At 37.9% G+C, this 15,648-nt stretch overlaps 1 protein-coding gene across 1 annotated transcript in view; it reads left to right on the forward strand.

Annotated features, from left to right (window-relative positions):
- The window catches only part of ttc27 (tetratricopeptide repeat domain 27), a 137,760-nt gene that overhangs the window by 121,340 nt on the left and 772 nt on the right, over window positions 1-15,648 (forward strand). Inside the window, exons 17-19 of the mRNA XM_065297479.1 lie at window positions 5,719-5,916; window positions 8,925-9,036; window positions 13,757-13,857. Coding sequence (XP_065153551.1) covers window positions 5,719-5,916; window positions 8,925-9,036; window positions 13,757-13,857 — 411 coding nt within the window. The remainder of the gene's footprint in view (window positions 1-5,718; window positions 5,917-8,924; window positions 9,037-13,756; window positions 13,858-15,648) is intronic.

Consider the following 15,648-nt stretch of genomic DNA (forward strand, 5'->3'; position numbering starts at 1 on the left):
GCCGGCTATGCAGTCAACTGCGTTTACATGGGACTTGGAGAATTATCAGGTTTCTCGCAGGCAGTGACGTCACCACCTATAGTACATAATAGTCGATCAAAAAGCCGACGGCATATCTGTCTTAAAGGGATACTTCACCGATTTAGCATTCAGCTTTGTATCTGTAGAAACCCGGCAGTAGTACTGAATGACCATGTTTCCCTCCCTCATTTCCCCCTGAGAGGAGAGATATCTGCATTTTGGTTCTGCAAAAAAGTCCTCCGATGATGTAATATGACGATTTTTGCATCATCGGAGGACTTTTTTGCAGAACCAAAATGCAGATATCTCTCCTCTCAGGGGGAAATGATGGAGGGAAACATGGTCATTCAGTAATACTGCCGGGTTTCTACAGATACAAAGCTGAATGCTAAATCGGTGAAGTATCCCTTTAAGCTGTACTGTTGTATCTCTCATCGTGTCTGCAGAACCTGTAAATGTAACATGAGCTTTTATTTTCACAGTTTCTCTGCCAACTGCTTTAGTCGAGCGGAGACTTTTATGCGTTACCTTGCGCTTACTTCCGCGTGTGACGTTTATCTTTCATACGCGGAGACATGCGCACATGGACAAAACCGTGAGAAAGCCGGTTAAGGTGTTTACATGCCACGCGAAATCGGCGTAATGAGCAAAAAACTACCTGTGCCGATCAGTTTTTGCTTACGCCATTTATCGGCTTTCCCCGATTAAAGAAAACCATTTTACGCGTTTACATGACCCCACGTGTTATCAGTTTATTAAGCATAATAGGTGTAAGACTGTGCATGTAAACGCACTCAGTGTTCTGAAGACGGCGAAGTTTACATTCGTTTGAGTGGCAGAAAAGGCAGCCAATGAGTGTCAAGTGCTTGCATTTCATAATGAGGTTGCCAGTTAAGCCCGAAGGGACTCCAAATAGGTGCAAAACCACGTGTTTAAGATCCCCCACACTAATATAGCTTTCTGAGAGAGATTTTTAGGAAGCTTCTAAGGCATTACAGACCCAAACAAAATTTTGTTGTCTACATGTCACATCACAGAACAAGGATAAATACCCCGTTCAATCATTTTATGTCACCTTTAAACAAACAGAAACCCGAAGTAAAGTTCCGACCAGACGCGTAACCGCAACAACGCATGTGCGTTAGATGAAATCGTCTATAGCTGTGTTTTTATTGTAAATAAAACGTATGACCAATCAGAATCAAGGACTGGAACTAACTGTTTTAAAGTAGTTGAATCGATTGTGAAATATGGAGATTCTGGTCAATTAAACCTTCAACATCCTAAAAATAGGGAAAAAGTGCAAACTACTATTTAAAAAAAAAAAATAGATTCATTTGTGACCCGATCTGGCGAAATGAGTCGGAAGTCGCAACGTTCTATTTTAAGATATGAGCCGATAATGTGGAGAAACAATGAAATTATCAAACAAAATATTTTTAGCTAATTTCAAAGAACAGACATTAAAACATAATCTCCCAAAGTTTCGTAGTCCAAATAATTGAGTAAAGGTGTTTAAATGACTATTAAAGTTGAAACAGTTTTACTTAATCCGCTGGAAATTGCTTTTCTCAAATACTCTCGTCACCTCCGAGCATTCCGGGGATCCCCTGAAACGTCACTATCTCTCCAAATATGGTGTTACACGTTGTTTTAGAGCCAATCAGAAATCTTCATAAACGCTGATCGTTTGTCAATGGGAAACCCCGGGGCACCTGATTGGTCCAGCCATCCTCTTGTCAGTCTCGCAGCACACTACTCTCCTATTAACTCCTTTTTTAATTGTTTACACTGTTATTGTTAACTAGCCTACACAAAGATATGATTGCGTAGGCAAGCATTATTTGTTTTCTTTTTGCTTGTCTCTCTGTCTCTCTCATTTTCTCTCACACGCGCGCGCACACGCGAACACGCACGCGCACACACGCGCGCCCCCGCGCGCACACACACGCGAACACGCACACACGCGAACACGCACACACGCGAACACGCACACACGCACACACGCGAACACGCACACACGCGAACACACACACACACACACACACACACGCGAACACACACACACACACACACACACACACATTCTGGTTTCCATGTTCTATTCCCTTCCCCTAACTCAAACCCCAACCATCACAGAAACCTTTCTGTTACTTCACATTTTCAATAAACATCATTCTGTTTGATTTATAAGCTTGTTTCTTGGTTTACTGAAATAGCATTTATATTAATGTCTTTGGTCAAATTAAGCTGTAAAATAAATTGTTTATCCATTTAAAATGCAATGGATTTTGAAAGATATCTACAAAAAAGGGCAAAAAACTTTAAAGGCGTTTTTCTCAGGTTTTCAGTTGGAAAAAGAAGACAGACAACCTTAATTCAAATGTCTATATATTTAAAACCATTCAAGGTATGACTTTGACTATGATATCATTTGAAAGCTTATTATCTCCTCTTTCCACTGATACCAAAATCTCAATTTTGAAATTTGGGTCACTGTGACTCATTTTGCTGGATCAGGTCACATTTTTAGAAAACCATTCTTTCTTTAATCATCCTATGGTACCAAAAAAATCGAAGTATCACCCTAAAGCATCTCTTCATCCTGTAGTCCTCAGATGATGGTTGATGACCATGATGTTGAAGGTGACTCATGAGAGAGTCTATGAGGTGAAAAATGAAAGTCCAGAGGGAAAACCTCTACATCTGAGGTGACTGAGCAGTATTACACCACTGATTTCAGTGACAAAGATCTCAGCACATCTGCTTAGCAGCCTGAAGAGAATTAGAAACTATGAGGAGAAATGGTAGTTAGGAGAAGAAAAGATAGCTGCAGGGGAAAAGAGAAGTCTAAATGACCTTCACTTTAGGAATGTGTACTGAATGTTTTCATGATTCAGTGAGTGATGTGTCCACACATGTGTGATATCATGAGAACATGCGCTCCACTTAAAACACAATGAACTGTTTGCTCTCTGGTTCTGTCAGTTTGCAGTTGTGTTTGTGTGGCTTATGTACTGTTGGGCCAAATGTCTCAATTTGTAACGTATGGCATTTTTTTTTAATCGTATTATCAGCATAATAATTTTAGTCAAATAATTTGAATTAAAAAATGTACAAGAATGTGTCTGTTCATGATTACTTCATTGGATTGGATTGGATTGTTTTATTTGATTTTGAATATCTGTCTGTCTCGCTCTCTCTCTCTGGAATGTGAAATATAGTAGTCATCCTTCATAAAGCTGTCAATCATAAAACATCCTCATATTTGTTGAAAATGGTGTATAAAATTGTTCTTTAGCGAAAATGAAGGAAAACTCTTTTTCTGACTTGTGACATATAAACAGGTAATGCACTGCTTCTGCTATAGTCATTACAGCTGAGTGTAGTATTAGTTGCCGACCAAAACACACACACACAAATGCGCATGAGAGTGAGTTAAGGCTTTGATTAATAGCTGTAACGCACACACAAACTCGCAGAGGAATGTGGAGCCCAGCTTTCAGGTCATGTATTTTGGTAGTTTAGTGGAGTTTAATGGGTGTGGTGTGCTTGGTTTAGATGTTGGAGTTTGAGCAGAAAGCCTCCTCTGTCTTTGACACACTTAACAGATGCCGTTCAGGGAATCACCTTCTGACTAATTATTTCTGAAAAGCATTTCATAGCGTGTGACACATACACAAGTTGTAATACAAACGTGTTGAGTCGTCTTCTGCAAACCTGTCTGAATCGTATTTTACCCTTAAGTCAAATTATGTAAGAAAGCATGTACTTTTTTCCATTAGCGTAAAACAATAATAAATTTTGAAGTTTGAAAGATGACTGTATGGTCACAACGTAATTGTACAATACAAAAATACATTAATTTCATCAATCATTATGCCATAAATGTTGTTGACTGAGCTGAACTTAAAACCTTTTTATAAAGTGATAAACTGTGATGTTTCTTTTCATATTTAGTTACACGCGCCATGTGTACAACTTTTCCAGACAGACTGGATGCCATCTGAACTCTTTGGCTTAATCTCCTGGCACATGTACAATCTTTATAGTCGTCTGCATTTGTTTGTGCAGTTATATGCACAGTGTCTCTGATCTCACAGCTCCACTGGTGGCATGTAGAGTGCGAGTGTGTTTGAGAAAAGTGTTTCATCTGTCCTCATGTTGCATCTGTCAGCCCACAACTAATCTGTGGCTTGGCAACTATGTGTGTTCGTGTATGTGTACGTATGACTCAAATATTAAATGAATTGAAATCACTCAGACAGCGTGTCCTTCACTACATCTGAGAGTGTGTGAGATGAAATCTAAGGAGTGCTGGATAAACGCCATATGGAAAAATGAGCTAGGCAAATAGGAGTAGAAACATGGGGAAAAATGGGAATGGGTAAAAGTGGCGAATAATTGAAGAGCGTAATAATTAAACTGTGCACTCAACCTGTCATCTTGTCCACCATCTTGATTTTATTTTTTACTGAGCTTGCCACAATGCATTGTGGGATTGACTTCAGTGTGAACTATACACTAGCTATAAGTAATGATGACCAACCTAGGAAAATGATTGTCTTCGTGTTTTTTGACACACATTAGTATTGATGATTTATAAAAGATTTATATATATATATATATATATATATATATATATATATATATATATATATATATATATATATATATATATATATATATATATATATATATATATATATATATATAAATTTTTATATATATATATTTTTATATATATATATATAAATTTTTATATATATATAACACATTATATATATTCATATAATGGAACCTGTAGGTTCTGCATAATGTCTCCTACAAAATATAAATATTCTGCAAATGTCTCCTACAGTATTATAAAGCCTTAAAAGACAGTAAAATGAACTTACCTTAATTTTGGAACAGGTTTTGTATTAAGGAGCAGACCTATGATGCCTTTAAAGGGACACTCCACTTTATTAAAAAGTAGGCTCATTTTCCAGCTCCCCTAGAGTTAAACATTTGATTTTTACCATTTTGGAATCCATTCAGCCGATCTCCGGGTCTGGCAGTACCACTTTTAGCATAGCTTAGCATAATCCATTGAATCTGATTAGACCAATAGCATCGCGCTCAAAAATGACCAAAGAGTTTTGATATTTTTTTCTATTTAAAACTTGACTCTTTTGTAGTTACTTCATTTACTAAGAAAATTAAAAGTTGCGATTTTCAAGCACTGCATAATATCATTGCGCCTGCTGCAGCCATGTTACGGCAGCAAAGTACTTTATTATTACGGCAGAATGAGAGTATAGTCCCTAGCCATATCTGCCTAGAAAATTGCAGCTTTTAATTTTCCGTCAGCCTTAGTACAAGATGTTACTACAGAAAAGTCAAGTTTTCTCAAGTCAAGAGAGAGTTGTAAAATAAGCCTATTTTCAAAAAAAAAGTGTGTCCCTTTAAATGTTGCCTTTGCTGCAGTGTAATATATAGGCAGGAAACCTAAAAATGCAGAGGTCAAGTTTCGAGATTTATGTGTTTATCTCGGCGAGATCAGAGGTTAAAGGAAATGCTTAGGATCAGGATAAATGTCAATCCTAAATTAAGATTTATATCCTTGTTGTCACATTTGAGTTTAAACTGCAGTCATTCTCATTATCCCAAAAGAAAAAACTGTAAATATTAACTTTTATCATTCGTTGTTTCCAGGTGTTGGAAATCCTTGTACGTTCTGTAGTTGAGAACCTGACAGATCACCATGGTGACAAGGCATCTAATCTTAAATCTAAATTACAAGAGCTCTTTGGTCGAGTCTCTGCCCGCTGCAGCACAGATGCCCAAATATGGAGGCAGTACGCTCATCTCTACGGCGATGGCCATAGCAACAACCTAGAAGACAATGAGAAGGTAAAACCTTTTATGTTTAACATTACTATTATTAATGCTCATCGCTGTTAGAGATTAACAAATTAATTGACAACTACAGTATTGAAGTTAACTTGCCCTGTACCTTTGGTGCCATGGACATGAGTGATACCTCAGCTTTGTGTATTGTTTGATTATTTTGTAGAGTTATAGAAAAAGACAATAAACTTAGTGCTGGTTTGTCAAAATCGCTTATTTTTGCACTATTCTGCACCATTTTGTAGTATAAAGAGTGCGAGTGTTGTTTTTACATTGAAAATTATAAGAAAAATGCACTTTAAAGGGATTTTAAAGGGAAATTTAAAAATGAAATTGTTGTAATCTTTTACTCACCCTTGTGTACTAAATTTGTATGAGTTTCTTAACTTGTTAAAAACAAAAAAGATATTATGATAAATTATGTTAAGCACACAGTTGATGGTAACCATTGATTTGTATAATATTTGTTTTTTCTACTATGGAGATCAATGGGTACCATCAACTGTGTGCTTACCATAATTTAGCAAAATATCTTATTTCGTGTTCAGCAGAATAAAGAAACTTATAAAACAAAATAAGGGTGCGTAAATGATGATAGAATTAAATTTTGGGGTAAACTATTCCCATCACACCTGTAAGTTAGGCAATCCATTTGAACCCACTTTAAGTGTGCCGCCAGTAGTGGGCACTCGTACAACAAGCAATGACGTGCATCCGAGTGAACGAGACTGAGGGAAGTTAGCGAGGGAAGATCATAAAAAGTTTGGGCACCCCTGACAAGTCCATGATTTTCATTTATAAATATTTGGATGTTTGGATCAGCAATTTTTCATTTTGACCTATCAAATAACTGTAGGACAATATTAGGTAATAGGTAATATTTCACTGGTAAAATTAGGTTTATTGGATTAACTGAAAATGTCAAATTGAAATTAGACAGGTGCATAAATTTGGCCACCCCAACAGAGAAATCACATCAACATTTAGTAGAGCCTACTTTCGCAGAAATAACAACCTCTAGACACTTCGTATATCCTGTTATGAGTGTCTGGATTCTGGATGAATGTATTTTGGACCATTCCTCCTTACAAAACAGCTGCTGTTAAGTTACTGTAAGTTTGATGGTTGCCAAACAGGACAGGACAGTCCGCTTCAAATCACCAGACAGATGTTCAATGATATTCAGGTTTCGGGACTGGGATGGCCACTTCAGAACATTTCAGAATGTACTTGTTCCTCTGCATAAATACCCAAGTAGATTTTGCAGTGTTTTGGGTCATAGTCTTGTTGAAATATCCAGCCCCGCCTAACTTCAACGTTGTGACTGATTCCTCAACATTATTCTCGAGAATCTGCTAATATTGAGTACACACGCCACTTAACTTTAACCAGATTCCCAATCCCAGCACTGGCCACACATCCCCACAGCATGATGAAACCTCCACCAAATTGTACTGTGGGTAGCAAGTGTTTTTCTTGGAACGCTGTGTTCTTTTGCCGCCATGCATAATGCCCCTTGTTATAACCATATAACTCAATCTTTGTTTCATCAGTCCACAGCACCTTATTCCAAAATGAAGCTGGCTTGTCCAAATGTGCGTTTGCATACCTCAAGCGACTCCGTTTGTGGCATACTTGCAAAAAAATGCTTCTTTTGCATCAAAGTGTGCTGAATTGTTGAAGGATGCACAGGGACACCATCTGCAGCAAGTCCTTCGCCTTTCTCACCATCCTTCGCCTTTGCCTCGCCAATATTTTACATGGTCTGCCACTTCTGGCCTTAACAAGAACTGTGCCTGTAGTCTTCAATTTCCTCACTATGTTCCTCATAGTGGACACTGAGAGCTTATATCTCTGCGATAACTTTTTGTAGCCTTCCCCTAAACCAATGTTGAACAAACTTTGTTTTCTGGTCATTGGAGGCCACTCTTCAGAGGAGAGTCAAAGAGAACAACAACTTGCAATTGGCCACCTTAAATACCTTTTCTCACGATCGGATGCACCTGTCTATAAAACTAAAGGCTTAATGAGCTCACCAAACTAATTGTGGGTTCCAGTTAATCAGTGCTTATAGTTAGAGGTATTTTAATCAACAAAATGACAAGGGTACCCAAATTAATACACCTGTCTAATTTTGTTTTGATGCATATTGCACATGTTCTGTTAATAAACCTAATTTCACTGCTGAAATATTACTGTGTCCTTTAGTTATATGATAGATCAAAAATGACATTGCTGATCCAAACACCCAAATATTTCTAAATGAAAATCATGGAAATTGCCAGAGGTGCCCAAACTTTTGCATATGACTGTAAAAAAAGCTCATTTTAAGGTAGTAAAAGCATAACAGTTCATTATGTAAGGTCTTTAAACAAGACCTGAAAATATAGTTATGTATATTTTATTGCATTACTGTCAAGAGATCCTCCTAAAAGTTACTAAGTGTACCTTTATGCAGACTCACATTGTGTTGTGCTTTTTGATGTTGATGCTAATCTAGGAAACCATGAATAGTACAAAATTACTTCAGTGTTCCATCTGAGACTATACAACCCTTCTAAAATACAAGATGGTAGAATACATGCACAGTTTAAGTACATAATGTATAGAGTGTCATTTAAAACACAACTCTAGTAAAAGCAAAAGTGATGTATATAATAAAGATTGATTCTGTAATTGCAAGTATAAATGTATGCGTTTTGTCATACTTTCACAGAGAATTCGGGTTGCACAGACCTTTCACATTAAACTGACTAAAAGAGTTGTATTTTAAAGCAAGCTTTAATGTTGTTATTCATCAACAGCGCACAAAATAAATCTTCGTGACCAATACCAATTTCCTTCTGCCATGAATCTTTAATTAACTGAGCTTAAGGAAAATACAGAGTTTCCCACTTGTAATTATCACATTGTGGTTGTATTTATGTGCCATCGCCTCATAAATGCTGTATTCTGAGACGCATACAGAAACTCTTAACCTATGCAGAGTGTGCGTGTGTGTGTGTTTCCAGGCACTACAGTTCTTAAGTAAAGCCCATCGGTGTGAGACACAGGCCGCAGGCTGGGAGAAAGACCTCAGCAGCTTCAGATCTGTAGTGAAAGGAGCCAGAGACATGGCTAATGGTGAGATCACATGCTCCCCACACACACATATACAGAGGGATTTAACTATTTTTATTCAGATTCTACTTTTTGGGGTCTTGCGAGGACGCACCAAATCCGAAACATTCGCACGCACTCCATACACATCTATGGTCTAGATTTTTTATTCACAAGGCCGTTTGAAAGAGAGGCAGAACTGTGGTCCCTCGCTCAGGCAGACGACACTCAGTCATTGCTAATGTGGCGGCACGAGAACGCAGCGCCGGTCTTAAAGGGCTGATGGATTAAGAACATGCACCAGGAGCAAGAACGACAAACAAGCCTTTTAACCCTTATGACCTCCACTAGAGACGACATTGTGCTGTGTGCACTTCTGTTTGTGTATCATCTGGGTTTGCTTCTGTGCTGTGTTTTGTGTGTGTGTGTTTAATTAAGCAGGATGTATTGGGTTTGGTGTGCATGTGTGCGTGTGTGTCCCAGCTGATGTTTAATTCAACACACACACACAGAGCACATGCTTTCAGCGGAATAGCAGTTCTTTATTTTCTTTCTTTGTTGTAACCTTTTTTTGCAATCAGCCTGTCACACGCTCTTATTCTCAAATAATTTTTCATACTCTCAAAAAAGATTTTGTACCGCTTGCTCAATTTACTTAATTTAAATGAGCTAATAAAGCAAAATGAAACATTGTATGAGATCCATTTAAGAAATCTAATCTAAACTATATTACAAATTTTGCTAAATTTGCATTGGGACTGTTTTAATCATTTCTTTTGGTGTTGATTTAGTGTGGAGGAAACTACAGTAGGCAAGGGAATTCTAGTTCCCAGCATGCTTTGCATGGGGACATTAAAGAGTCAAATTTAGTGTTATTGTTATGTTTTTTTCTTAACAAGAAGGGCTTATATACAGTAGATCAAATTGAGTAAATTTGAGCTATATGATGCCTATTCGCGTCTTTGCATTGACTTGTAAATCACATGTAAATCACTCACGCTTGTCATGTTTTCTTATAAATAAGCATTTTATTAGTCTCTATGTGTAGGTTCATTCATTTCATTTAAATTTCAATAGAAAGGTTATTAGTTAGTAATTTAAATGCAGTATTTTTGCAAATGTCACTTTAGTCATTTTATTGGTATTAAACAAATGTACTGTAACTGTCTCACAGATTAAAAAACTTGCCCCTTGATGTTCCCACGCAGTCACTTTATCCAATTCATCTTCCGTACATGTAGAGGACTGCGTGACATTTACCGGATTTTGCCAACAAGTCTGTATTTTAAAATGGCATGAGACAGAGTTTCAACAGATTTGAATCGAAAGTAGTAATGAACATACACTCACCTAAAGGATTATTAGGAACACCTGTTTAATTTCATATTAATGCAATTATCTAATCAACCAATCACATGGCAGTTGCTTCAATGCATTTAGCGGTGTGGTCCAAACTCCAAACTGAATGTCAGAATGGGAAAGAAAGGTGATCTAAGCAATATTGAGCGTAGCATGGTTGTTGGTGCCAGACAGGCCAGTCTGAATATTTCACAATCTGCTCAGTTACTGGGATTTTCACGCACAACCATTTCTAGGGTTTACAAAGAATGGTGTGAAATAGGAAAAACATCCAGTATGTGGCAGTCCTGTGGGCGAAAATGCCTTGTTGATGCTAGATATCAGAGGAGAATGGGCCGACTGATTCAAGCTGATAGAAGAGCAACTTTGACTAAAATAACCATTTGTTACAACCGAGGTATGCAGCAAAGCATTTGTGAAGCCACAACACGCACAACCTTGAGGCGGATGGGCAGCAGAAGACCCCACCGGGTACCACTCATCTCCACTACAGGAAAAAGAAGCTACAATTTGCACGAGCTCACCAAAATTGGACAGTTGAAGACTGGAAAAATGTTGCCTGGTCTGATGAGTCTCGATTTCTGTTGAGACATTCAGATGATAGAGTCAGAATTTGGCATAAACAGAATGAGAACATGGATCCATCATGCCTTGTTACCACTGTGCAGGCTGGTGGTGGTGGTGTATTGGTGTGGGGGATGTTTTCTTGGCACACTTTAGGCTCCTTAGTGCCAATTGGGCATCGTTTAAATGCCACGGCCTACCTGAGCATTGTTTCTGACCATGTCCATCCCTTTATGACCACCATGTATCCTCTGATGGCTACTTCCAGCAGGATAATGCACCATGTCACAAAGCTGGAATCATTTCAAATTGGTTTCTTGAACATGACAATGAGTTCACTGTACTAAAATGGCCCCCACAGATGCCGGATCTCAACCCAATAGAGCATCTTTGGCATGTGGTGGAACGGGAGCTTCGTGCCCTGGATGTGCATCCCACAAATCTCCATTAACTGCAAGATGCTATCCTATAAATATGGGCCAACACTTCTAAAGAATGCTTTCAGCACCTTGTTGAATCAATGCCATGTAGAATTAAGGCAGTTCTGAAGGTGAAAGGGGGTCAAACACAGTATTAGTATGATGTTCCTAATAATCCTTTAGGTGAGTGTATAATATAGCTTTTGTATCTGAACTATTCAAATGTTATTGTTTGTTTTATTTAAACAGAAAAATAACTGTGCAAATGTCCGTGAAGTAATTCATCTAAATCTCAGTTGAGGTTATTTCCAATGTTAATATACACTGTTGCCCACTAGCAGTTAACTAAAGGATATTAACTAAAGGTTTAGGGCGGCATTTTCATTTACTCCATTTAATAAGGTTTCTGCTTCGCAAGGTATTTGATCAGATTTCAATTTAATTCAATGTTTAGAAAACCAATTTCCAATGCGTATAACCTCTAGCCACTGAATTACAGTAGGTTCATTCACAGAATTTTGTTTTACCGAAGCCGGCATCTTCATTCATATGTTCACTATTATTTTAGTGTCTTTTTCACACACACAAACTCCTCTCCATCAGTGTTTCGTCCTTGTGTTTTCAGACCATTTGTTGTTGATCTTAATGATTTATAAAGGGGAGGCTCAGCAAATGTAGCAGAACCTTCACACACCTCCATCCCTTCCCACTCACTCCGGCTTGTTGTGTGTGTTTGTGTGTTCGGGAAATCGATTGATGTGAGCGTGGATAAAGTGTGTGACTGCGAGCGTATGTAAGAGACCATTTTTCACTGGTTTGTGTACTCCCTCGTGAATTTGTGTAAATCTTGCTTTGTATTCATGTATGTGTTGGTGTGCATTAAAGGCACATCTCAAAGCGTGCATGTTTTGTGAATGAGCTCTGCACTCATTAATCACACCACTTTTCCTGCTGTCGCAGCTTCAGGCAACAACATGGGGATGAGATGGAGACAGCCAGGGAAAGAAAGAAAACGGAAATGGAAAGGACATAAACAAGAGAGCGAGAAGTCTTAGCAGACAAGTGCATGGTTAAAAGGGACATACATATAGGGTGACCAGACGTCCCGTTTTTCCCAGGACAGTCCCGTATTTCAACTCTAATTTTAGTGTCCCGACTTATTATGAAAAAATCATATTTTGTCCCGTATTTCATTAATAATAATAATTATTGTTTTATTTTTATTTATTTTTTTGCTGAGTGATAGCGTGAGTACTTGAAGTCTCCTCTCATATGAAAATAGCCCTATAAAAATAAAAAGTAAAAGCAAATCGCATTATAGTATATTTTAGAGAACAAAAGTACCATCCAATCACAATTCCCTAAATCAACTTGATGTTGGTGAGCGGAATCCGACGTCACCTGCAGTTAAGTGTAGTAGAGAGCACGGAGGAGCTTGACTCGGGTGCAAAGATGTCAAAGAAGCATGCGTGTACATTTAATGAGGATCTTCAAAAATAGTTTAAATTTCTCAAAAGAGAGTCACTATCAGATGCAAGCAAATTAAGATGCAACATTTGCGGGGCTCGCTTTTCCATTGCTCACGGAGGCCGCGCCGACATTACGCAGCAAATGCACACAAAAAAACACATGGACACTGCTAAAAGTAAGTGTGCTATTCCAAATGTCAGTGAATTTTTGCATATCATTCTGTTATTCATGGGCACAGTTTTTGGTCAGCTGACTGCACTGCAAAATTAATTAAGAAATTGTATGATCCAAAATTTTCTTCTGCTCGCACTAAATCTGCAATTTTATATAAGTCTACATATTTTTTTACATAGTTAATAATATTATCAAGTGTAAACTACTTGTTTGTGTTCATTGGGAGTTGTGGGTCTGTGGGTCCTTTGTCTGTCCCATATTCCACTCTGAGAAATCTGGTCACCCTACATACATAGGAACATTGTGTTTACTTAAAAGTAAATTTGCTCTAAGTCCATACTTTTTATTCTAATGGAAAATCCTACATAGCCCACCTTTAATATCCTACCTAGTCTACCTGGTTTGAAAAACTTTTAAAAGGATGTTGGCTGCTGCTGGTAACTAATAAGTATGCACCTGCTTTGAACTATCCTAGTACTGACTTGGGAGCTAAATTGCAATATCAGAAATAATGATCATGTCTTTCTTTCCATAAGTCTTTGATTCTTAGGGCACAGAACTGACCAGTGATAACCTGACAGACTTGCTATCTCCTCCTATCTCAGGGTGCGCAGCTGACTGATGCTCAATGTTCCAGCACTGCCTTTTCCAAACTACTATGACTCCAGAAATTGATACACTTAGATAATTTGTCTTTCTTTTTCTCTCTCTCTCTCTCTCTCTCTCTCTCTCTCTCTCTCTCTCTCTCTCTCTCACAGTGGCTATCAGCTGTAGCAGATCTAAGCAAAATCCTCAAGAAGGTCTGCAGTTATTGTCTTCAGCTCGACTCAGTCTGAAGAGTCTGGTCACCAAAGCTAAAGTGAGTTACCGTGGGTTCACACCAGCCGTGACAAATTTGCGTCTACTGCATGTAGTTTGCCGTTTGAACATTTTGAGTTTACTCGCTTCATTCGCGCGTGAAAGCCACGCATGAAATTGTAGTCATCGTGACATTCACGTGGAAATTCACGTCATGGGAGGGGCTTCTGCGACTCCGCTCGCTTTCTGTAATCACGTCACTACTAGAGCAAGCTTCTGATTTGTAAACGCAGCATGTTTATACGCAAAAGTAAACATTTTTCAACTCGCGCGTTTCCCGCGGCAACACTCAATTCGCGCCATTCGCGTCTACCGCGGCGTGCTAAACGCCTCATTCGTGCCGCGAGACCTCCAGCATTAGATTCACATTCTTCAAGTTCTTAAAGATTAATCCAAAATAAAAGGATTTATCTGGATTTTAAATGATTATATAGGGTTAAAGCAACACCAAAGAGTTTTGTTTACCTTAAAATAACGTTTCCAAAAAAAAAGTTTTAGTCATTCATCCACTGAAAACAGGGTGAACGGCACTTTCACACTCGCTTTGCAGCCCTCTATCGGCCAAAACCGCACTAAAGAAGTTTCCAACCGTCGGGTCGCGGTCCTGTAGTTAGAGTGAAGACTACAAAAATGTGCTTTACGGCAGACCTACAATCCAATCAGAGCCAGCTTTGCTGCAGTAGGCTAAATTATTTACGACAGTGGTAATGGACAATTCCGCTTTCAACCTGTAGGGGGAGCAAAGAGCAAAAACTCTTTAGTGTTGCTTTAAGTCAACATGTTTAGACTAGGGCTGTCAAAATTAACGCGTTAATAACACGTTAACGCAAATTCATTTTAATGGCACTAATTTTATTAACGCGCGATTAACGCAACACGCAATTTCTGTTTGACCAGAGTCGGAGGTTTTCATAAAAATAAGAACATTAAGCTCTTGTCTAGCGAATCCAATGCTGTAAATGGTCATTAAACATCTAAAATGATCTTTATCTGCACGTTTCCTGAGAGGTATACCGTCCCAAATCTATAATCTAAAGCAAAGATGCATCTTCTTTCACTTCTTGGTTTTGTTTTTAAAGCATTCAGAAATTATAGAAAATAGACTGCAGGACTTGCTTGATGTTAAAATAATTATTAAGAGAGATAAAGTTCAGGACCTGATTGATGTTAAAAGAGTTATTAAGAGTGACAAGACTCAAAAGCGATGTCTGACGCAGACGTCTGAAGCGCATGCACACAAACACGCGAGTGCGCGACCCCGAAATAAACAGACATCTAACACAAAATTAGAGTTTTAAAAATATCTGTTTTGACAAGAATTCACGCAGGTATGACCTATAATCTGTTATATCTGAAGTGAATGTTTGGTTAAATGTTGAGGAAAAGTATCTGTTGTGTAACATTACATTAAACCCTTGCATTAGCCTACAGTATCAATGTCAAAATTAAACAATAAAAGAAAAACATATATTTAACATATATTGATATTGTTTTTTGAATTTTTTTAACAGAGAATGTTAAAATATAAATAACACATTTATCCAAATCCATGCTGATAAGAGCATTAAAAACTTGAAAAGTGTTACATTTAGATAAATTTAGAACAGATAAAAATGTGCGATTAATTTGCGATTAATCGCGAGTTAACTCATGAAATCATGCGATTAATCTAAATATTTTAATCTATTGACAGCCCTAGTTTAGACCCCATTTGTTTTTCTAAATCTGAAACAGAGTATTTAATAACGGCACAGGGGACTTAACATGAACCTCACAGTTGGTTGGATAGTGA

Source organism: Paramisgurnus dabryanus, chromosome 17 (genome assembly GCF_030506205.2).
Source record: "Paramisgurnus dabryanus chromosome 17, PD_genome_1.1, whole genome shotgun sequence".
NCBI lineage: Eukaryota > Metazoa > Chordata > Actinopteri > Cypriniformes > Cobitidae > Paramisgurnus > Paramisgurnus dabryanus.